Consider the following 23499-nt stretch of genomic DNA (forward strand, 5'->3'; position numbering starts at 1 on the left):
CAGAGTTTGAAGGGGCCATACAGACCTTCTAGTCCAACCCCCTGCCCAATGCAAGATGAGCCTAAAGCATCCCTGACAAATATTCATCCAGCCTCTTCTTGAAAACTGCCAGTGAAGGGGAGCTCACCACCTCCCTAGGCAGCTGATTCCACCTTTGAACTACTCTGACCATGAAAAAGATTTTCCTAATATCCAGCCGGTACCTTTGTGCATGTAATTTAAGCCCATTGCTTCAAGTCCTATCCTCTGCTGCTAACTGGAACAGCTCCTCGCCCTCCTCCAAATGACAGCCTTTCAAATATTTACTCCATCTATCAATTCTTCCCTGTTCGTTACTATTAAGTCTAGTATGGCAATCATGTCCCCCCTCCATCTCCTCCAAACTAAACATTTCCAAGCAGGGTGGATTTGATTTAAATCAAACTGATTTAAATCACGATTTAAATCACTAGTCAGTAAGGCTTGATTTAAATTATAGTTTTCTACATAAAGACTAATTCTTGCTGGTATAACTTTAATATGCAAGTAGATACCGATAGGTAAAGGAACTTCATTAAAGTATTCCCAAACTGGGTCTCTTTTACAGCCTGCTGCCATTATAGGTTTTTTCCTCCAAGGAAAGAATGTGATAAACCTCAGGTCATACACACAAAAGATCCAAAGACTTGTGCAGTATTGTGCTCAAAAAGTTTCACTTTCATTTTGTGCTGCTTGCCCCTCCCTCCTCACACTTAATTTCTTCTTGTGCAGATCTATTCCACTCCAAACAATCAGAAAAATATTGTTTCTATTCACTGAACTTCTTGAAACTTAGCACTGGAGGGGTTGATTCTGTCTTCATAGGTTTGTAGAACAATAGGATTAAGGTCTTTTTCTCAACTCTGTTCATGTTATAACATTTTTGCTGTGAAGAAGAGGCATGTGATCTCTGCTGAGCTGACACAAATTCAGTTTTGAGAACTGCAAAACCAAGCACCTGTGATAATATCTTGTAGGCAGAGAAACTGCCCAATACAAAAACCTCTGGAAGAGCATGACATTGTGAATGGATTAATGGAATTTATTTACCAAAACAATTAAACATATACAGCCTTATTCTACATAATTAAAAACTAATCTTTATTTCATGATGGAATAACCTTTGGATGGTAATATATTTTCCTCAAAAAGCATTTTACTTAAAAACAATTTAAATCAAAAAAATCTGATTTAAATCAAAAAAATCTGATTTTTTAAATTTTTTTTAAAAAAATCATTGATTTTTATCCACCCTGTTCCCAAGGCCCTCAGCCTTTCCTCGTAGGGCTCAGTCTATGTAGGGCTCAGAATGACCCCTGATCATTCTCGTTGCTCTCTTCTGCACCCTCACAATTTTGTCCACATCCTTTTTTAATTGAGGCCTCCAGAACTGCACACGGTATTCCAGTTGCGGCCTGACCAAGGCAGTATAGAGAGGGACTATGACCTCCTGCAATTTCAGTGCAATGGCCCTTTTGATACAACCCGAGACTGAGTGTGCCTTTTTTGCCACTGCATCACACTGACTACTCATATTTAGTTTACAGTCCACTCTTACTCCAAGATCTCTTTCACATACACTACTACCCAGAAGTGTATTCCCCATCCAGTATTAATGCTGCACATTTTTGTGGCCCAGATGTAATACTGTGCACTTATCTATGTTAAATTGCATCCTGTTCACAACCACCCACTTCTAACTTCTCTATCTTCTTGGGTGTTTGCCACTCCTCCCAATTTGGTATCATCAGCAAATTTAATGAGTAGCCCATTTACCCGTTCATCCAGATCATTGCTAAAAAATATTGAAAAGTACCGGGCCCAAAACCAAGCCCTGCGGCACCCCACTGGTCACCTCTCCAATCTGATTGACCCCACTGGACACCTCCCTCCAATCTGATTTACCACCACTCTTTGGGTGAGGTCCTCTAACCACAGTGTCCTATAGTCCAGTCCATAGTCTTCCAGTTTACCCATCAGAATGTCATAGGGAACCTTATCAAAATTTTGCTGAAATCCAAGTAAATCATGTTGACAGAGTTCCCATTATCCAGTTATGTCACTCGATCAAAGAAGGAAACCAGGTTGGTCTGACAAGATCTGTTGGGGACAAAACCATGTTGACTTCCATGGATCACTAAGCAGCCTTTCAGATGCTTACAGATCAATCTCTTTAAAATCTGCTCTATCTTCCCAGCAACAGAAGTCAGACTGACCAGCCTGTAGTTTCCCAGGCCATCCTTCTTCCCTTTCTTAAAGATTGGGATAACATTTGCTCTTCTCCAATCTTGTGGCACATCCCCAGTCCTCCAGGCCTTGAAGATGATGGACAGAGGCTCTGCAAGTTCTTTAGAAAGTTCTTTGAGCACTCTTGGATACAACCCATCCGGCCCAGGGGATTTGTATTCATCCAGTCAGCCTGCCTCTCCACAACCAATGTCAACTAGCCACCCAGGTGTCTATTAGCATTGGCATGGATGGGGCTCAGACATGACACTAAGATGATGCTCTAATCCACTGGAGCTCAAGAATTGTTTTGAGGTGCTTGAGATGGTGACGAAGTTGAGAGTGGAAGGAGAACCAAAAAGACCTGGAGGAGGAAGAGAAGAGGGCATGGGGCCACATGGAAGTGGAAGAAAATGGAAAGTGGTGGTCGTCGGGGACCCTCTGCTCAGGGGTATGGAACGTCATGTGTTCACGCCAGATCCCCTACTCCAAGAGATATAATGCTTGCTGGGGGCCAGAATTCAGGATATTACAGACCGACTGCCAAAACTGATCAGACCGACTGATCAGTACCCGTTTATGTTGGTTCACGTGAGAACTAATGATACGGCCGCGAATACCATCATAAGAATTAAAGAGGACTATGAAGCTCTTGGAAGGCAGTTGAAGACAGTGGGGTCACAGGTGGTATTCTCTTCTATCCTTCCTGTCAAAGGAAGAGGAATACGAAGGGAACCGACCATACTCGAGATGAATCGTTGGCTAAGGTGGGGGTGCCGGTAGGAGCGCTTTGGGTTCTGGGACCACGGGATAAGTTTTCTCAAAGGCGGCCTTCTGGCACAGGATGGGCTTCACCTCTCAAGGTCAGGGAAGAAAATGTTTGGAAAGAACCTGGAGAGCTTCATCAAGAGAGCTTTAAACTGATGCCGCAAGAGGAAGGGGACGATCAACATGGGGATTTCAATGAAGAAGTGATAACAGCAGAGGCCCACCTGACTAGGACAGATCAAACAAAGGTACAAGGCCACAAGTGCCTATACACCAAAGAGCGAAGTATGGGTAATAAGAAGGAAGAGCTTGAGCTTCTTTTGCAAACAGAGGGCTACGATATAGTAGGAATTACTGAGACTTGGTGGGATGATTCCCATGACTGGAATGTGGTATCAGATATGATATCAGAACCGTATAATTATGGGTGACTTCAACTTCCCCGATGTGTGCTGGGAGACAAGCTCAGCAAAGCGACAAGCATCACACAACTTCCTTATCTACCTGGCCGATAACTTCCTTTTTCAAATGGTGGAGGAAGCTACAAGGGGCTTAGCCGTACTAGACTTACTATTAACCAATAGGGAAGAATTGGTAGATGGGGTGAAGGTGGTGGGGACCTTAGGGGGAAGTGACCATGTCCTCCTTGAATTCCAGTTGCTGTGGGGGGCCAAGGAAGTTCAGAGCCAGACTCGTAGGTTAGATTTTCGTAGGGCCGACTTCAATGAACTCAGAGGCTTGATTAGAGTCATTCCGTGGGGGAGTGTGCTGGAAGGGAAAGGAGCGAGTGAAGGGTGAGCTCTTCTCAAACATGAGCTTTTGCAAGCTCAAGCCCTCACTATCCCAGCAAGACGGAAACAATAAGGTCTCCAAGAAACCGATGTGGATGAACAGAGAGCTCCAGAATAAGCTAAGGGAGAAAAAAGAAATGTTCAGGAAATTTCAATGAAGAAGTGATAACAGCAGAGGCCCACCTGACTAGGACAGATCAAACAAAGGTACAAGGCCACAAGTGCCTATACACCAAAGACCGAAGGACAGACCTCTAAAGAGGAATATACGAGGGTTACTAGGTACTGCAGATCAGCCATCAGAGAGGCCAAAGCTCAGCATGAGCTGGGTCTGGCCAGGGGGGCTCGCTACAATAAGAAACACTTGTACAGATATGTGAGAAGCAAATGCAAGGTAAAAGAGGCAATTGGACTGCTGTTGGGAGTAGAAGGAGAAACTCTCATGGAGGACAGAGGAAAAAAAAGACAGGCTTAATGACTTTTTTGCCTCTGTTTTCTCCCTGAAGAACTCGAGCCCTCTAGACATTACAGAGCTATTGCTAATGCTGTACGTTAATGTCATTTTGCAAATGCCTTAACCATCACTTTTGTTTCACAAGCATCCTGAGAATACAGCTGGCTTATCTCCTTTTTTGAAGCTCCCAGAAGCGACTTTGCACTGTCTAAAATGTTACAGTTTAAACTTATGCTGTTTGTCCTGTCTAGGCTAATGTATAAACTCTGGAAGAAATTCCCAGAATGTTTCCGGCACAAACCTGTGGTTTAGTTTGGAGGGGGGAATGGTTGGGTATTTAGAGATGTACTTTCTTCAAGTTTCTATTTCTGTCAAGGAACATGTATTGCTTAGATGTGTTCTTGCTTCTGAGTAATCCTATGGACATATATATGGAAAGGATTTGATTTCTCAATAAAACCATTTAACCAAGAGCTTGGGCTTCTTGTTGCAATGGTACAGGCATCTGTCTACCATATCCTATCACCCATAGCCTGACATTTTGACAGGAATCCTCTTTCTTTTCCTCTGTACCTGTAATCTTTGGAGAATGGCTACCGGCTTCATGTCATCAGAGCCAGACCCAGGATCAGCGGCTCCAGAGGACCTTATTTTCCACCCAGACCTGCATCTGGGATCAGGTGCAGATGCTGGAAGGGACTATTATGGAGCTGGGAACAATCCCCAGGAGAGGGGTCACCCATCTTACATGGACAACTTTGCCAACCTCCCGACAGTGGGCACCCCGGACCCGGGAGGAGAAGGAGAAGTGAAGAGGAGCTCTGTTTGGATGCCGCCCGAATGAGAGAGGGGTGTCCAAAATCTCGTTGGAACCGCAACTCGTATCCATCCCTGAGAACGAACCGAAGATCGAGCCCATGGGGGACTCTTTGTTTGGGACATTACAAAGCACATTCGAAAGGGAAGTAGCTGATATAGCCACGAGTGGATTAGATCTGTGGTGGGATGACAAACTGGGACATTATGTAAGCCTCCCCTTGCAGAAGGAGAGTTATTTTCCGTGGGGTCTGGAGCCCCCTCTGGATCTCCCCCCCCACCCAAAAAGAGGCCTTGAGTCATGAAGAGATCACCAGCAGTGGAAAAACATTTGCCAAAGGAGCTTATTCCTCGCCCGAGACTCACCAGAACCAGATGATGGAACGGAGTTGAGAGGAGAGGATCGTTTGGATTATCTCAGTGAACAGCTCCAGGTGATGAAATACGACCTGTTGGCGCTAACTAGGAGTTGGATGAGAGGGGCGGTGAATACCCAAAATATCCTAGCCCCAGAGGATTTACCAATGACAGGGGACCCTGGACTACCCCCTGGAAACGCTGCAGAGTACCGTGAATTTATAATTAACCCACTAAACAGGTGGGAAATGAGAGCTGCGGCTGGGCCCAGCAACCAGGATTGGGGCCAGACGCTGCAGCTGCCTACACCACAGAAGAAGACATCACAATCGGTGTTGGGGGATGTACAAATACAGGTGGACCTTGGATTACTCCCTGGCAACGGGCAGAATTCCCAGGATTACATAAGAAATGATGGTACCTACACCCTGGACTGGATTGCATCCGGGCCATCAGACCTATTCGGGGGCCAGTCGCCGCAACCAAGAGAGGTGGAAAACAAGTACAAAACCGCCAAGACCCAAGTGGCACTGATGAGAGAAGAATTGGGACAAACTGCCCAGCTAGTAAACAAAATGATGAGCCTGCTGGCAGGACCGGCAGCTCCCCCACCCAGAATGACAGTTCCCATTTTACCACCGCGAGGAAGGGGGCCACAACAAGGGGAGACAGCCAATGAGGGTCCCGCCTGCTACAGCAAGTACAGGGGCATCGGTTACAGTTGTAGGGATGAGGGTGCCCCTAACCGGCCAACCACAAAGAACCCCTATCATCGTCCCAGTGGGGATAGGAGTACAAATGGGCCACCTGCAACCAGGAGGTCCCGCAATATACCCCCCTCAAAGAGCACCTGGGGGTCAAGCGCAAACCGTCCACCCACAGTACAGAGGGGTGCCTCAAGCCACCCCAATGGTATATGGAGCAAATGGGGCCCATCAAATACCAGTCATGGCACAGGGACACATTCAGCCACTCCCCCAGAGTGGCCCCAATCCAGCAGCCGGCATAGCATCAAGGAGCAGGAGTTCCCGGAGCAAGGATGGTTCAAATTGGATGCCAAGTTTGATGGAAACCCCAGAAACTTGGGATTTTTATAGTACAAGCCATAGAGTTTTTCCAAGATTGGGGACATTTGTTCCCTATGGAACACAGTAGGGTGAGCCATTTAGAATCTCAATTATGGGGCCCGACAGCCCAGTGGTATGTAACTTTACATAATATGGGAGCACCTGAGCTGTATGACTTAAATACTTTTGTGTATGCACTAAGAGCCCAATTTGAAGACCCACTAGAAGGGGAAAGGGCCCAAACAAAACTCCGGACCATAAGACAGGGGTCCAGATCCGTTAGAGAATATGCTGCCGAATTCAGGCAGTTAGCCACCAAAGTTCAGGGCTAGCACGAAGGAGTTAAAATTGAACTTTTCCGGAAAAAACTGAATGCTGACCTGCTAGATCGAGCATTAATGCAAGATGATCCACAGACTTTGTTAGGTTGGATCCAATTAGCATGTGAGGTCGAAAACAGAACCCAAGTAGTGAAACTTGTATGAATGCAACAACATGTGGGGCCGAGAAGGCCAACCACCGCAGACAGAGGATGTACCCCCTGGGGCTGCGAACCCCCGTCTTCGTAACTGGGAGAGAATTACGATGGCGACAAGGACTATGTCTAAAATGTGGGGGTGTTGGACATTTTGCAGCACAATGCCCCATAAGACCTGTGCAGGGGGGACGAAGCCAAAGCGCACCCAAACACAGCCCCCCCCCCCAAACCACTGGGTCAGAAACTGGCCCCGAAGCATGGGAGGCCAGAGACCAGCTTGGATGCCGATGAGAGTCCCGGAAATTCCGAGGAACCCACACAAAAAGAAGCAGAGGAGAGGTTTACCCCGCCGTTGGGAAACGAAACAGACCTGCCATAAAAAGGCCCCCACGGCAGGTCTCTAAAGTGCCCAAACCACTGAAGGTGAGAGAAAGAGGGGTCAAACTGTTTATGCCCGTGATGTTACTAAATCCAAAAAAGGGAACTCATGTGCGGGTGCAAGCATTAATAGATTCCGGATATTCCCGGGACCTAATGTTGCCAGCCCTAGTCACGGGACTAGGACTGAAACTAGTAAAACTCAAAGACTCTATAGTATTTGAGCAAATGGATGGGTCTAGTATGAATCCCGCAGCCTATAAAACAGAACCTACTCCAAGGGGCATGAGGACTCATCGGGAGAATAGAACATAATATAGTCAGTGATGTCGCCAAATATCCCTTGGTACTGGGAAGTTGTTGGCTATGGGACCATGACCCATACATCAAATGGTCCACTGGAATGGTGGTTTTTAAAGAAGATCATTGTGCAAAACATGCATGGACTAAAGTGTGGGGGCGGGAGGCACCCTCCCCGTTAGAAACTATGTTATTGACTGCTGAGGAGGAAAAAACCATTGTTCTGTGCTATTGACTGTGCTATTGAAATCATTCCCAGGGAAAAGTTGCCTAAAGGAAAATTGTACTCTTATGAGCCCAGCGGAAAGAAAGGAGCTGAGAGAATGCATTGATTAAAAACTTGGAGCAGGGATTCATCCACCCTGCCAGCTCCGCCCATGTGGCGCCTGTGTTATTCCACAAAAAGAAAGATGGAGGGCTAAGACTGTGTACTGATTATCGTGGAATAAATGCTTACCTCCTCCCTTTGATCAGAGACTTGCTCGGTGTGGTGGCACAAGGGAAATTTTTTTCAAAGCTGGATCTGAAAGACGCTTACTTCCGAATCAGAATAAGGGAGGGGGATGAATGGAAAACTGCCTTCAATACCCCCTTAGGGCAATTTGAATATCTTGTAATGCCTTCCGGCCTTCAGGGGGCACCAAGTGTGTTCATGAATTTAATTAATGAAGTGCTACATAAATACCTGTACAAAGGTGTGGTTGTCTACTCAGATGACGTGCTGATTTATTCTGCTGATAAAGAATCACATGTGGAACTGGTCAGAAGTGGTGCTGACCACTTTAAAGAAGCACAAGCTGCCAGTAAAATTGTCCAAATGTGAGTTCCACAAGGAGGAACTGGATTTCTTGGGATACCGGGTCTCACATCAAAGACTTAAAATGGACCCAGCAAAATTCCAAGCTGTAGTAGGGTGGGAACCGCCCAAAACAAGAAGGCAATTGCAATCATTTCTATGGTTCGCTAACTTTTACAGACCTTTCATAAAGAACTTTGCTCAAATCACTCTCCCCCTCATAGACTTGCTAAAAACCAAGGGGATGGGAACGCAAAGAAAAAAACCTAGTGCTAAATTGATTTGGACTAAAGAATGGTAGGAAGCTTTTGAAAAGCTGAAAAAACTGTTTGTGTCAGAACCGGTTCTCCAACACCCTATCGAGAACTGGAAATTTGTGGTCCAGGTTGATGCTAGTGACACCGCCGTGTGTGTGTGTGGGGGGGGGTCCTCGTACAACCAAATAAAGAAGGGAAATTGTATCCCTGCGCATGTATTTCCAAAAAATTCCCTGAGACTGAACACAATTAGAGTGTATGGGAGAAAGAATCTTTTGCGGTAAAATTTGCACTCACTACCTGGCGGCATTAGTTAGAGGGGGCTACAATTCCTTTTGAAGTATGGACTGATCACAAAAACTTAGAAGCGTTACGCACTCCCCGTAGACAATGCAAACAGTTAAGGTGGGCGGAATTCTTTTCCAAATTCAACTTAACGTTGAAGTACCTCCCTGGCCAATCAAATTTCCTAGCGGACGCACTTTCGCACATGCCCCAACATGACAGCCAGAAGGAGGAGATAATTGATGCAGTTTTCTCACCAGCTCAATTGGGAGGAGCAGTGATGACACGCAGCCAAGCTGCGAAAACACAAAGCAGCACGAAACCTGATCTCTCAGAATGGGAAGAGAGAATAAAAACTGAGACCAAAAGGGAGGAGGAAAGTGTGCCCAAAACTGAACTAAAACAGGAGGAAAACGGGCACTGGTACAGAAGGGGCAAATTATACGTCCCAACCAGTTTAAGACAAGATATCTTACAACAGTGTCATGATGCCAAGACAGCTGGACATTTGGGGTACCTTAAAACCTTAGTACGACAGTTTTCATGGCCAGCAATGAGAAAAGATGTTTCTCAATTTGTGTCTTCCTGCCCAGTGTGTATAATGGGAAAATCTAGGAGGGGAAAAAACCCTGGACTCTTACAGCCCTTAGAAACCCCTCCTAGACCGTGGGCCGTAATTTCAGTGGACTTCATCACTGACCTTCCGCCCTCAAACGGACACACAGTCATTTTAGTGGTGGGTCTGTTTTCAAAACAGGCTCATTTTATTCCCTGTACTACAATCCCTACAGCCAAGAAACTAGCCAGCCTGTTCATAAAACGTGGTCAAACTGCACTCCTTTCCTAATAAGGTAATATCTGACCAAGGTCCACAGTTCGTTGCCAACTTCTGGCGGGAGATTCTCAAAGTTGCTGGAATTGAACAAGGAATTAGCTCCGCCTATCATCCTGAGAGCGACGGACAATCAGAACGCACAAATCAAGTGCTGGAACAATTACTAAGATGCTACATTAACTATCATCAGAATGATTGGGTTGATTTTCTCGATTTTGCTGAATATGTTTTTTTTTTTTTTTGAAAATTTTTTTATTGGGTTAGAATATTATTATTTTTACATTACATTCAATTTTCCCCAAATTTTTCATTTCTAACCCCCTCCCTTTCCCCCCCTTTTGTTGACTTCCAACAGCTTTCCCACCCTTTGTCCCTTTTCCCTTACCTCTATTAAATTCCTCTGTCTAAAACAGATATACATTCTCCATTATATTAAGCAGTACATCTTTAACTACTTTTCTTATTATACACCCAAACTGTACGTCTTTAGATAAACAATTTATCCCATTTTCCAGTTTTGAATATTTCTATATATCATAAACCTATATATCATAAACCATAAAAATTTCCCACATTTAAATCAAACAAATCAAACGATTTGATTTGTTCTCTATATATTACTCATTTCATCTTTTTATGGTAATTCTATATAGCTCATCACATAATCAATCAATTCGACTCTTCTGTACATTCAGTTTGGTGCATATAAATCTTATCAAAGAAAGAAAATATTGTTAGTTACTCAATCATCATGTTTAAACCTTATCATTGATTATTCTCTATCAATGTTCTATCAGTTAACCTATACATATCTATATATATATCAATCTGTTAATCTAACTGCTTATGAATTCACATTTCTCTTCCTCCCCCGGTAAAGTCACCCCTCTTTTTTGTACTTTTATTATACTTCAGTAGTTCTCAAACTGCCACAGTTTTCCTCCCACCTCCCATTTCTTCTCCAGATATTGTTTCAGCTTCTCCCAGTCTGTGTTAAACTGCCCTGAGTCCAGATCTCTCAGTTTTCTTGTCATCTTGTCCATTTCAGCCATATACAGCAATTTGTAGATCCAATCTTCAATAGTTGGCACTTCTTGTACTTTCCATTTCTGCGCATACAAAAGTCTAGCTGCTGCTGTCATATAAAATATTAACGTCCTATGATGGGCTGGAATTCCCTCCATTCCCAAGTTTAGTAGCAGGAGTTCTGGGTTCTTATTTATTTGAAATTGTAAAATTTCACTCATTTCTCTTATTATTTCACCCCAGTACTGCCTGGCTACCTCACATGACCACCACATATGATAGAGGGAGCCCTCATGCTTCTTACATTTCCAGCATTTATTAGAAGTGTTCAGATTCCCTAGCGCAATCTTCTTTGGTGTCATGTACCAACGATAGATCATTTTATAAATGTTCTCTTTGATATTAATACATGTCGTTGTCTTCATTGTAGTTTTCCACAAGTATTCCCATGCCTCCATTGTTATTTCTTTATTGAAATTTATAGCCCATTTCACCGTCTGTGTTTTAACTATCTCATCCTCAGTATACCATTTCAACAGTACTTGGTATACCTTGGATATTCTTTTCTTGTCTTCTTTAAGAAGGGTCTGCTCTAGTTCCGAGTTCTCTGTTCGTATGCCCCCCTTTGCAGAGTCCGAATTATATAAGTCTCTAATCTGTCTATACTGGAACCAATCATAGTTAGGTGATAGTTCCTCTTGCGTCTTTATTCTAAGTTTAGATACTTCAGTTTTAGTTATTTCTTTGTACGTTAAACATTGTTGTTCATTATCAACAGCTCTCGGATCAATCACCTCATATGGAACCACCCACAGGGGGGTTCCCTCTTGTAGGTAAATTCTATACTTCTTCCAGATTGTATATAAACTTCTCCTTACAAAATGATGCAGGAACATCGAGTTGACCTTTACTTTGTCATGCCATAGGTATGCGTGCCATCCAAAAAATTTTTTATATCCCTCTAGGGCTAATAGTTTCTTATTCTTTAATGTCATCCACTCTTTTAACCAAACTAGGCAGATAGCATCATGATAAAGTCTCAGGTTGGGCAGTTGCATTCCGCCTCTTTCCTTTGCATCTTGTAAAACTTTTACTTTCACTCGAGGCTTCTTGCCTGCCCAAACAAAATCTGATATTTTCCTCTGCCATTTTTCAAATTGTTTAGAGTCTCTGATGATTGGTATTGTCTGTAGCAAAAACATTACTCTTGGTAACACATTCATCTTAACTGCTGCAATCCTACCCAACCATGCCAAGTTCAATCTATTCCATTTGATCAAGTCTCTCTCTATCTGAGTCCATAATTTTTCATAATTATTCTTGAACAGATCTATATTTTTTGCAGTCAGCTCAACTCCCAAGTATTTCACCTTACTGGTTACTTCACAATCCGTTGTTTCCATTAACAATTGTTGTTTCTGCTTAGTCATGTTTTTGCATAATATCTTTGACTTCTTTTTGTTAATGAAGAAACCTGCCAAGTCTCCAAACTCCTTGATCTTATCTATCACTCTTGGCATGTTCTCCAATGGGTCCTCTACAATTAACATTATGTCATCTGCAAATGCTCTGACCTTATATGAATAATCCTTTATTTTTATTCCTCGTATTTCCTCATCTTGTCGGATTTGTATCATCAGAATCTCCAACACTAAAATGAACAACAATGGAGATAACGGGCAACCTTGTCTTGTTCCTTTACTAATCGTCAATTTCTTAGTCAGTTCATCATTCACTACAATTGCTGCAGTCTGGTCTCTATAAATTTCCTTGATTGCTCTGACGAATCTTTCCCCCAGTTGTAGCTTTTCCATAGTGGCAAACATAAAGTCCCAGTTTAAATTGTCAAACGCTTTTTCAGCGTCTACAAAGAAGAAACCAACCTCTTTGTCACAACGCTTGTCATAATATTCAATAGGATCACTGTCCTTAAATTGTCTCTTATTTGTCTGTCTGGCAAAAAGCCTGCTTGTTCCTCCTCTATGACTTCCGAGAGCCACCCCTTCAATCTCTCCGCCAATATCTTCGCAAAAATTTTATAGTCATTATTAAGTAGTGATATAGGTCTGTAATTTTTCACGTTGGTCAGGTCTTGGCCCTCTTTTGGGATCAATGATATATTCGCTTCACTCCAAGTGTCTGGAATCCTTTGATCCCTAAGAACTCCATTCATCACCTCTTTTAGGAATGGTGCCAGTTCATTGGCCATTGTCTTATAAAATTTAGCCGTAAGTCCATCTGGCCCTGGCGCCTTTCCTAGATTTGCGGATTGTATTGCCTTGCTTATTTCCTCATCAGTTACTTCACTGTTCAACTTATTTCTCCAAGCTTCCGAGATTTCTGGAAGTTTGGTTTTCTCCAGATATGATGCTATTGATTCTTTGTTTACTTCTTTTTTATTATACAGCTTAGCATAGAATTTATAAAAGGCTCTACTAATGGTAGTCTGCTCCAAATACGTTTTATTTTCTTCACAGATTTTATTTATTATTTTCTTTTCCCTTTTCTTCTTCAATTGCCATGCCAAATATTTCCCAGGTTTGTTAGCACCCTCAAACGCTTTCTGATTCAGTCTTTTAAGGTTCCACTCCAATTCTTTATTACTCATTGCTGTTAGCTGTTCTTGAAGAATTTTGATTTCCTGGTATATTTTCTTTTTCCCTGGTCTCTTTTTTAACTGTGCTTCTTTGGCTTTTATTTTCTCCTCAATCTCTTGTCTTTTCTCCTCTTTCTTTTTTCTTGCTCTGCCATTTAAATCCATTAGTATGCCCCTTACAACCGCCTTATACGCATCCCAAACTTTATTGGTTGGTACTTCTTTATTCACGTTGTACTGTATGAAAAACTTAGTCTCTCTTCTCAATATTTCCATATTCTCTCTTTCCTGTAACAAGTCCTCATTTATTCTCCAGGCTTTCCTTTTTCTCCTTTTTCCAAATTTCCACATAATTGGGTTGTGATCTGAGCCTACCATCGGCATTATTTCTACCTCCTTAGTCCATAACACTAAGTCTTTTGAGGCCCAGATCATGTCAATTCTTGATAGTGTAAGATGCCTTGCAGAATAAAAAGTAAACTGTCTGGTTTTAGGATATTCTCTCCTCCATACATCTTCGAGAGTCTCTTGTTGAATCAACTCAAAAAAGAGCTTTGGCAATAGTCCTCTTTTCTTTTGTGCTGTTGTAGTCTTTTTGTCTAATTCCAAATCTGTCACTCCATTGAAGTCTCCAGCAAGAATTATCTGGTCATATACAAGATCGTCTAAATGCTTCCTTAAATCCTCAAAGAAGCTTTCCTTTGCACCGTTAGGTGCATAAAGTCCGACTACCAACACTCTCTTTAAATTCCAATTGCATTCCACTGCTACAAATCTAGCTTCCACATCTCTCATAACAAATTTTGGCTGCAGCTCCTCTTTTATATACAACACCACTCCTCTTTTTTTCTTGTTGGAGGCCGCTACAAATTCTTTGCCCAATTTTCCAGATTTTAAATATTTTACATCCTGTTTTCTGATATGGGTCTCTTGCAAACAAACAATATCACATTTTTGTTTTAAAAGCCAATGAAAAATATTTTTCCTCTTGTTCGGTGAGTTTAGTCCATTTACATTCCAAGATAATACTTTACACTCCATATTCATAGTTTTGTTGGTAAGTCTTTTTCATTGTCCTTAATAAATCGCTCCATCTCTCGCTCAGATCTGATGCGTTTTTTTGCCCCTCCAAACTCAAAGGACACTCCTTCCGGTAGCTCCCATCTGTACCTGATATTCATGTCCTTCAAAGTCTGAATTAGCACTTTATATTTTTTCCGGTCCAGTAACACTGATCTGGGCAGTTCCTTCATTATAATAATCGTCTTGCCATCAATCTCCAATGGATCTTGAAACTGTTTTGTCACAATCCTCTCTTTCATATTTCTAGTTGTAAACTGCACAATCACATCCCTTGGTAATTTCCTCTGGGTTGCAATTCTCGAGTTCACACGGTACGCCACATCTAGGATAGCCACAACTTCCTCCTCCTCCTTCCCCAGGTATTCAGCCAACACCTCAGTCATCTGTTCTTGCGCTGACTTCCCTTCCACTTCTGGCAGACCACGAAAGCGAAGCTGCTTCTCCATGTGTTTAGTTTCTGCAACTGACATCCTCCCCTTCACCAATCTCATCTCTGTTTGTTGCGTGTCTATTAAATTCTCCATCGCGTCTTCTACTGTTTTAACTCTCTGCTGCGTTCCTTGTAATTCACTACTAATCGTTTCCATACCTTTTTTCACTTCTGACAGCTCCGACTTTACTGTCTGTGTAACCTCTTTAACCTCTTTAATAAGCTCCAATTTCGTGTCCTTAAGTTCTTTAATCATGTCTACAAGTTTTTTGTCCAGATTTTTATCCAGATTTTCTATTGCCGATTGCCACTCTTTTTTCGACATCGTGGGGCTTGCTTTAGCTCGCTCCCACGAGTCTGCTCTCTTCCTTAACTCCGTGGCGTATAATTAAACGTTTTTCTTTTTTCGAATGTCCCAATCTTTGCCAAAATTAAAATTTTAAAATGTCCAAAATGTCGGGCGTCTTTTCTCTATGGTTTCTCTATGTTGCTGTAATCCAAAATGGCCTACTTCCTCTTCCGCTGAAGCCGCGACCCTTCCCCTTTCAAAAATGGCGATTCCCTACTTCCTGTCCTTCGGCAAGGGCCGCTTCTCTCCAGCCACTCTATTGTTGTTACGCACTTCCTGTCTCCCGTCTTCCCACAGCAGGTCTCGCGATGGTGTCTTTTTCCCACAGCTCCAAAACCACAGGTATTCAAAACAATAGTCCAATTTCTGTAATAACTTCTTTAAACTTAGTCTCTTTTAAAATACAACTCCTGCCGAATCTTCACCTCCTTTTCGCTAGTCTGTTGCAGTTTAAAAATCTACTTTCTTTCCTCTCTGTTTTTATCAATCTGTCCCGTTTCAAAAGATAGCGATCTTTACCTTCTCTTCACTTTTCTCGGGTTGTAATCGCTGTTTCGATCTTAAATTCTCCTCTCAGCTTCCTTCCCCAATCGAAGCTTGGGTATGTAGGTCTTATGCCAGCCGAGTTGGCCCCAAAACTGCCGCAGAGATTATAGCCGACCCGTCGCAAGGTGGGACCTCAAGGATCGGGGGGAGACTCGTTGGGTAGAGCCCCCCCTCGTCCGAGATCTAACTCACCCTAGGGTCTTGAGCGTTCTTTGCCTGCTCCCCACCTGAGAGCAGTCGGCCGCGGGCTATTTTCACCCCTCCGGCCGGTTAAAACGGCAGTCCGGTCAGCTCCGCGAATGGAGCTGCGTTAGACCTCCATGAGTCCCAAACCGGAAGTCGATTTTGCTGAATATGCATATAACAACTCAATACACAGCTCTACAGGAGCCACCCCTTTTAAAATAGTACATGGATATGAGGGAAACGCCTTGCCTTGCCTTTTGCTGCAAACCCTGAATCCCAATGACCAGGAGATCTAGAGGAATGGTGGACTAACTTAACTTCCCAATGGGGAATCATCCAAAAGACTTTGGACGAAGCAAAAGAGGACTATAAAAATTTTGCAGACAAAAAACGCTCAAGACAATGGGAACTACACCCAGGAGACTTTGTATGCATTTCCACCAAAAATATTAAAGGAGTGAAACCTAGCAAAAAATTGGGGTGGAAATTTTTAGGGCCGTTTCCTGTAAAGAAATTAATCAACAAAGTAACTGTGGAAATTGAACTCCCCAAGAATTTAAAACAAATCCATCCAGTATTTCACTTTAGCCTCCTGAAGAAGGCTCCCCCACCTGACCAGTGGCATCCTGAACAGGGACCCCCACACCCAATACTAGTGGATGGACACATTCATTATGAAGTAGAAGAAATCCTGGATTCTAAAATAAAGCACAACAAACTTTTTTACCTACTCAGAAGGAAAGACTTTGATGAAGCTTACAAAGATTGGGTAGAACAATCCTATATGAATGCACCTAGACTTGTTTCAAACTTCCATAAACGATATTCTGATAAGCCTGACCCTTATTTATTGATTGATTGATTTGATTTGATTTGATTTATACCCCGCCCTCCCCACAAATGGGCTCAGGGCTGCTAACAGCATTAAAAAAAAACATTAAAAGTCACAAAACCATAAAATCAATATTTTTTTAAAGTCATTAAAATAGTCCAGGAGCAGGTTATTTAAACAAATATTGGGAGTCTGTATATGGGCATAGCAGATGGCCGAGGGCAGCCCCAGAAAAAGTAGTGGTCTTAGATGGAAGGAGGAGGACACTTGCTGGCACTCAGCCAAAGGCCTGGCGGAACATCTCCATTGTACAGGCCCTGCAGAACTGTAACAGGTCCCACAGGGCCCGGATCTCCAGCAGGAGAGCATTCCACCAGACTGGGGCCAGGGCAGAAAAAGCCCTGAAGGTTTATAGAGGATGCTGAGTAGCCATGGTGAGTAAGAGGAACTTGCATATCCAGAGGCAGTCAGCCTCTGAAACCCAGTGCTAGCAGGCAACACCAGAGGAGGACTGCAGTTCTAGTTCTTAGCATGTTGCAGCAAAATTAAACATGAGTCTTAGCAAAATTTTGTTCCAGCATGCCAGAGCAAAATGTGCCATAGGACCCCTCCTGTTCACTTATTTTATTTAAAGATGCCACTTTTCCATCCAAATAAGGTCTCCCTCCCGCACCATTCCATTTGCTTTCCATTTCTACCCAGTTTCCTTGCATTCTGTTGTTTCCCTTTGGATTGCAATGAGATGTAGAAATGTCTGAGTGTGGTGTGCATTCTTGTGTTTTGCTTGCAGGCTAAAGAATGCAACGGGATCAAAATTCCAGTCGATACCAGCAAGCCAAACCCAAATGAAGTGGAATTTGATAACTTGTATTTGGATATGAATGGTATCATCCATCCCTGTACACATCCTGAGGATAAGTGAGTGACTTGTGTACTTTGAACAATTAGAGCGCAATAGGTATTGTTTGGAATATTAAAACAATGTCCTTCATTGCAGGCCAGCACCCAAAAATGAAGACGAAATGATGGTCGCCATTTTTGAATATATCGATAGGCTTTTCAATATTGTGAGACCAAGGCGGCTTCTCTACATGGCGATCGATGGGGTGGTAAGTACTAGATGTGTTTGCTGCTCTCTAGGGCTGTAGCTTCTTAAGTTAAATGCTGCAGTCTTACTGTAATATAGTTCAGTTTCCACTTTCAGTACTGGAACAGTTCATTTTGGTTTCTAGCTTGCTAGTCAGTGTATGGAAAATAAGATTTTGGAATTATTGTATCCATGAAATAGTATCATTGATACTTTCTGAATATGAAAATAGCAGATCCCATCTAGACAAAATGGGCATAAGTTTTTGTAGCAAATTGGAGAAGGTGAGAGTACCACAGATAGCTTTTCTTGATGGCAGCCATTTTGTGGTGGTGTCTGTCCACTGCCTGTTTTCATAATCCAAAAGTGCCCACAGGGTCAACAAATTTGGAAACTCCTGCACAAACTCAACACTTTCATTACTGCAGGAATTTCCATCTTTGTTGAGCCCGTGGGCACTTTTGGATTTTGAAAACAGGCAGTGGCTGCCATCTGTGAAGTGCAGCTGAATACAAAATGGCTGCCATGGGAGGTTGCAAGCGATGCCCTCTTATGATGGAGTAACTGCTTCCAAATGTGTGCTCCCTGCAGACATAAAGGTTATTCCTCTTGAGGCCTTCTGAAGCCCCTCCTGTCCCAATGAAATGGAGGAAAGCTAGGATTGGCTCCTTAGTTGGGGGAGATGCTTTGGGGGAGAAGAAATACACTAGAGGGTACCATAGTGCCCACAGGCACCATGCTGGTTATCACCAAGTTAGTTTTTCAAGGAAGCCATTACGTTTCTTTGCCTGTGCCACACCACCCACCCAGGGGTGGCGCTAGGGTTTGCTGCGCTCGCGGCTGGCCGGCCAAGTGCCCCCCCCACGCGCACAAGCACGCGCGCACCTGCCTGCGTGATGACATCATGCATGACGTCATCACGGGAGCGCACGTGCCACCGCCGGCCCAATTGCTGCGGCGGGCGGCCTCCGATCTCTCCCGCTCGGTTGCCTCCGCCGCAGCAGATGCCTATCTGCGGTGGCTGCGCCTGGCCGGGGGCTTGTGCTGGCGGCGGCGGCAGCGCGGGGTGGGAGGAATAGGAGGCTTCTGCTTTGGGGGGGCGCGCTCTCGCCCCCCGCGCCTCTTCCAGCGCTCCCTCCGGCACCCCGCGCCTGCGGCCACCACCTACCTGGCCTCAATAGGCACGCCGCCCCTGCACCCACCCCTCCTATTTTCAGTATTACTCTCTGTGTTGTAGCACAGATGCAAAATCCTGAATTTTCTAAAGATTAAAACAGCTTTATTTATTTACTAGCAACAAAGCCCGTTGTGGGAAAAAATACAATGGTCTCTAGAAACAGGCGGGTGGGCAGGCAGGCATTCCTTCCTCCTCTGTCACAGATCCTGGCCTGATGAAGGCAGACGGGGCAGGCATGGCAACCTCCTCTGCACTTGATCCCGATCGAGTGAAGGGGGGCGGGTATTGCCACCTGCACTACGCCTGATCCCAGCCAGGTGAATGGGGGGGGCGTTGCCTCCTGCTCCACTCCTGATCTCGGCCTGGTGAAAGGGCAGGCCTTGCCGCCTCCTCTGTGCATGATCCCAGCCGGGTGAAGCAGGGGTGGGCATGGGCACCTGCTCCACTCCTGATCTCGGCTGGGTGAAGAACAGGTGGATATTGCCTTCTACTCTGCACCTGATTCCGGCTGGGTGAAGTGGGGTGGGGGGCATTGCCTCCTGCTCGGTGCCTGATCCAGGCCAAGTGAAGGGGGGCAGGAATTGCCTCATGATCCACTGCTGATCCCGGCCGGGTGAAAGGGGGTGGGCGTTACTACCTTCTCCCCTCCTGATCCCAGCTGAGTGATGGACATTGCCAACTACTCCACTCCTGATCCCAGCTGGGTGAAGGCAGAGGGCAGGTATTGCCCCCTGCTCTGTGCCTGATCCCAGCTGAGTAAAGGGTGGGCAGACATTGCCACCTTCTCTGTGCCTGATCCCAGCTGGGTGAAGGCGGGGGGCAGGCATTGCCACCTGCTCCGCTCCTAGCTGGGTGAAGGTGGGAGATGGGCATTGCCACCTGCTTTGCTCCTGATCCCAGCTGAGTGAAGGTGGGGGGCAGGCAGTGCCGCCTTTTCTGCTCTGGATCCCAGCTGGGTGAAGGCACGGGGCAGGCATTGCCGCCTGTTCCACACCTGATTTTGGCCTGAGCTTTCCTCCACAGCACACACTCTGGAGGTCTGGCTGCCTTATCTGGACTTCCCTCCTCAGCAGCCCACTAGGGTTGTCTTGAATACGCTTAACTTTTTATATAGTAAAATTAAAATATTTATACCCAGTCTGTTCTCTTTGGCATTTGTAGCCTCTGGATTTGAGCAAACTGAAATATTATTTAGTACAGGCCCTTCTCACTAAATTGACGTCTGGTCTTAATGCTAGGAAGCTTTTGTTCTTATTTTGTATCCTATATTGTATTTATTTCCGGTTGATATACACGGTGTCCATTATACATTCATACTTCACATAGATACGAGCGAATGGATGTTAATTTATCAAAGTGCAAAACTGTATTACAAAAAAGAACACAGCAGCTCGCATTGCCACGTCTCATCCTCCCAAATCACAGGAAAGAGACCTTAGTATCTTTTCAATGATGACTGTGCAATCCAGTATCTTACTAGAGAGAACCCTTAGCAGATGAAAATTATCTTTACTCAATGAATATTTCTAATTAGTCTCGCAGTTAATTCATTTAACCACCTATTTAGTCGGTAGACCACGGCTTGGTAAGTTGGTCTGTCACATTTACTGACTTGCATGACATTTTTCCAGTCTGGAGAATCAGAAACCAATCAGGGTATGATAAAATTTAGGATCTTCAAAAGACTCACCCAGCCGCCTGTCCTGGGACCAACAAGGAATATTATTTATTTTTATTTTATTTTTAGAACATGTTGGTCCAGCCTCTCCAGGAAGCTGACTGAGGGGCTTACAGAATGAAAGTAATCAAAACAAAACATTAAAAGACACCAATTACACCCTGTGTTCAAAACCCAGCCCCTCATAAAAATATACACCATAAAACAGACCACTGCCAGCTCAAAATAACCTTCTGTTTCCAAAGGGGGTGGGGTACTAAAGGCTTGCTAATTATTTACGCCTAACCTCTGTCCAAAATTGAAGTGCCTTATAACATACTAAAATTAGTCACCATTTAATAGTTCAAGCTACCAGCCTCTAAGAAAGAAGGGTTCCCAGCCATGCCATACATCATACATCAGACCATAGTCTGATTGCAATTTCCCTGGCCTTGGTGCTTAGCAGGGGGCCTATGAGCCTCTGCAGCCAGGCAGTAGCATTGTGTCCCTGCCTTGTTTCCATCTGTCTTGAGCCTGCCTTTGCTGCATGGTTGCCTTTCCTTGGCCCCCAACTGCAGTGGTACAGAGCAAATAGTAGCAGCCCTAGTAGGGGCTCGTTGAAATGCAACTTTTGATGGCAACTTTCAGAAGGACTTGGGGCAAGTTTCAGAAGGGACTTGGGGGGGAAAGGTGCCCTTGGAAGCCTGAGGTGGTTGTATGTAGAGTTCCGTTTGCAGCTCCTTAGATCCTGATCTATGTTGGCTAGCCCTGAAAGCAGAGTAGGAGGCAGGAACTGTGGCTCACTGGTAGAGCATCTACTTTGCGTGCAGGAGGTCCCAGGTTCAATCCTTGGCATCTCCAGTTAAAAAGGACCATGTAGTAGGTGATGACCCTACTCAGTAGGTGACTGAGGAGACCCTGGAGAGCTGTTTGTCAGTCTGAGTAGACAATACTGACCTTGATGGACCAGAGGTCTGATTCAGTATATGGCAGGTTCATGTGAATACGTTCAGAAGGGTTTCCAAGTTCCCATGTTTGAATCTGTATAAAGGCAGAACAGTTTGCTTTGGCTGTGCCACCAAGTTAATGCAGAGAGTCCAGCACATGGGAAAATAGGCGGAGTTGCTACCAGCAAGTTTCCCTTGAAGAAAGACAGTTGGCCAACACTTCCAATTTTCTTTCTTTTTGTTTTATAAAAAAAAGTTTCTCTCAGCAGATGAAGTTTTCCCCATAGTGTACATTTGGTAAATGAATGGTTCATGTTTAGTGACTCAGTCAAGGCTTGCCAAATTCACAGAGCTAAGAAACTAAGCATGGAGAGAAACAAATTGGTCATGATGTTGAGATAAATGTTTTTTTTTAGGCTCCCCGCGCAAAAATGAACCAACAAAGATCCCGAAGATTTAGAGCGTCGAAGGAAGGCGTAGAGGCTACGGAAGAGAAGCAGAGGATAAGGGAAGAAGTCTTGGGGAAAGGTATGTAGACATACTTCAGTAACTGGTGACTTGAAGGAGAGCTGCATCTTGTGAAATGCCCATAATTCTCAGAAGAAATTAAGTACTGCAGATCGCAAATGACTCGAGGAGAAAGACTTGCAGAGATGTTTGTATCTGTGGTGTGCTTCCTTGGGAAAGCAGGAAAGCTATACAGATAAGCAGGGCTTTTTTTCTGGGAAAAGAGGTGGTGGAACTCAGTGGTGGAACTCAGGACCGCACAATGACGTCACTTTGGGTCAGCTGGAACAAGGGGGGAGTTTTTTAAAGCTTAAATTGCCCTTGGTGAAAATGGTCACATGGCCGGTGGCCCCGCCCCCTGGTCTTCAGACAGAGGGGAGTTTAGATTACCCTCCGTGCCACCGAAAAGCACGGAGGGCTATCTAAACTCCCCTCTGTCTGGAGATCAGGGGGCGGGGCCACTGACCATGTGACCATTTTGGTGCCGGAACTCCGTTCCACTGCGTTCCAGCTGAAAAAAAGCCCTGCAAATAAGTAACTGAGTGCGGGATTTAGTTGCCTGAAAATCTGAGTTTCTGTCCCTTATGATAGTAAAAATCTGGTTGAAAATGTCCGTAATGAAAGTTGTTAGAAGGAGGGGAGGCCTTCCTTGCCTCTCCTTGTGACTAGAGGGAACAGAATAACCCCTGCAAAATAAAAAGTCATAGCAGTTCGCATAATTCTTAACAGGACAAACAGAATTTATGCGCTTGACTAATTCTGGAAAAAGCTAGCTGTGGCTTCTATAACTCAGCATTTGGTAAATAAGATGCTTTGGGTTCAGAATACATGGAATGGAATTTGTGCGCCTTTCTCACACGCACCCAACCTGTAATTTCCTTTGTCAAAAGCTAGTGTGATGCTGTGGTTAGAGTGCTGGCCTAGGACTGACAAGGCTGAGGTTCAAATCCCCATTTTGCCGCAAAGCTTTCTGCGTGACTTTGGCCCTAACGTTCGCTGACAGCCTAGCCTACCTCTCAAGGATGTTGTGATAAAATAAATGCAAGAGAATTGTGTATGCTGTCTTGAACTCCTTGGGAGAAAGAGAAGGTCAAAATGTGGTGGTATCCATATGCAAACAAGTTTTAAGTCCGGTGACTTTTTTTTTTAAGGTGGCTATCTTCCTCCAGAAGAAATCAAAGAAAGATTTGACAGCAATTGCATTACTCCGGTACGTGCTGTTTTAACCACTCACAATAAACACCCATGCC

General features: G+C 44.2%; 1 protein-coding gene across 1 annotated transcript in view; it reads left to right on the top strand.

Moving 5' to 3' along the window:
• Positions 1–23499, top strand: part of XRN2 (5'-3' exoribonuclease 2) — a 111716-nt gene that overhangs the window by 11195 nt on the left and 77022 nt on the right. The window contains exons 2-5 of the mRNA XM_054984448.1: positions 17665–17792; positions 17872–17983; positions 22159–22270; positions 23401–23459. Of these exons, the coding sequence (XP_054840423.1) occupies positions 17665–17792; positions 17872–17983; positions 22159–22270; positions 23401–23459 (411 nt within the window). The remainder of the gene's footprint in view (positions 1–17664; positions 17793–17871; positions 17984–22158; positions 22271–23400; positions 23460–23499) is intronic.

The sequence above is a fragment of the Eublepharis macularius genome, chromosome 7 (genome assembly GCF_028583425.1).
Source record: "Eublepharis macularius isolate TG4126 chromosome 7, MPM_Emac_v1.0, whole genome shotgun sequence".
Taxonomy (NCBI): domain Eukaryota; kingdom Metazoa; phylum Chordata; class Lepidosauria; order Squamata; family Eublepharidae; genus Eublepharis; species Eublepharis macularius.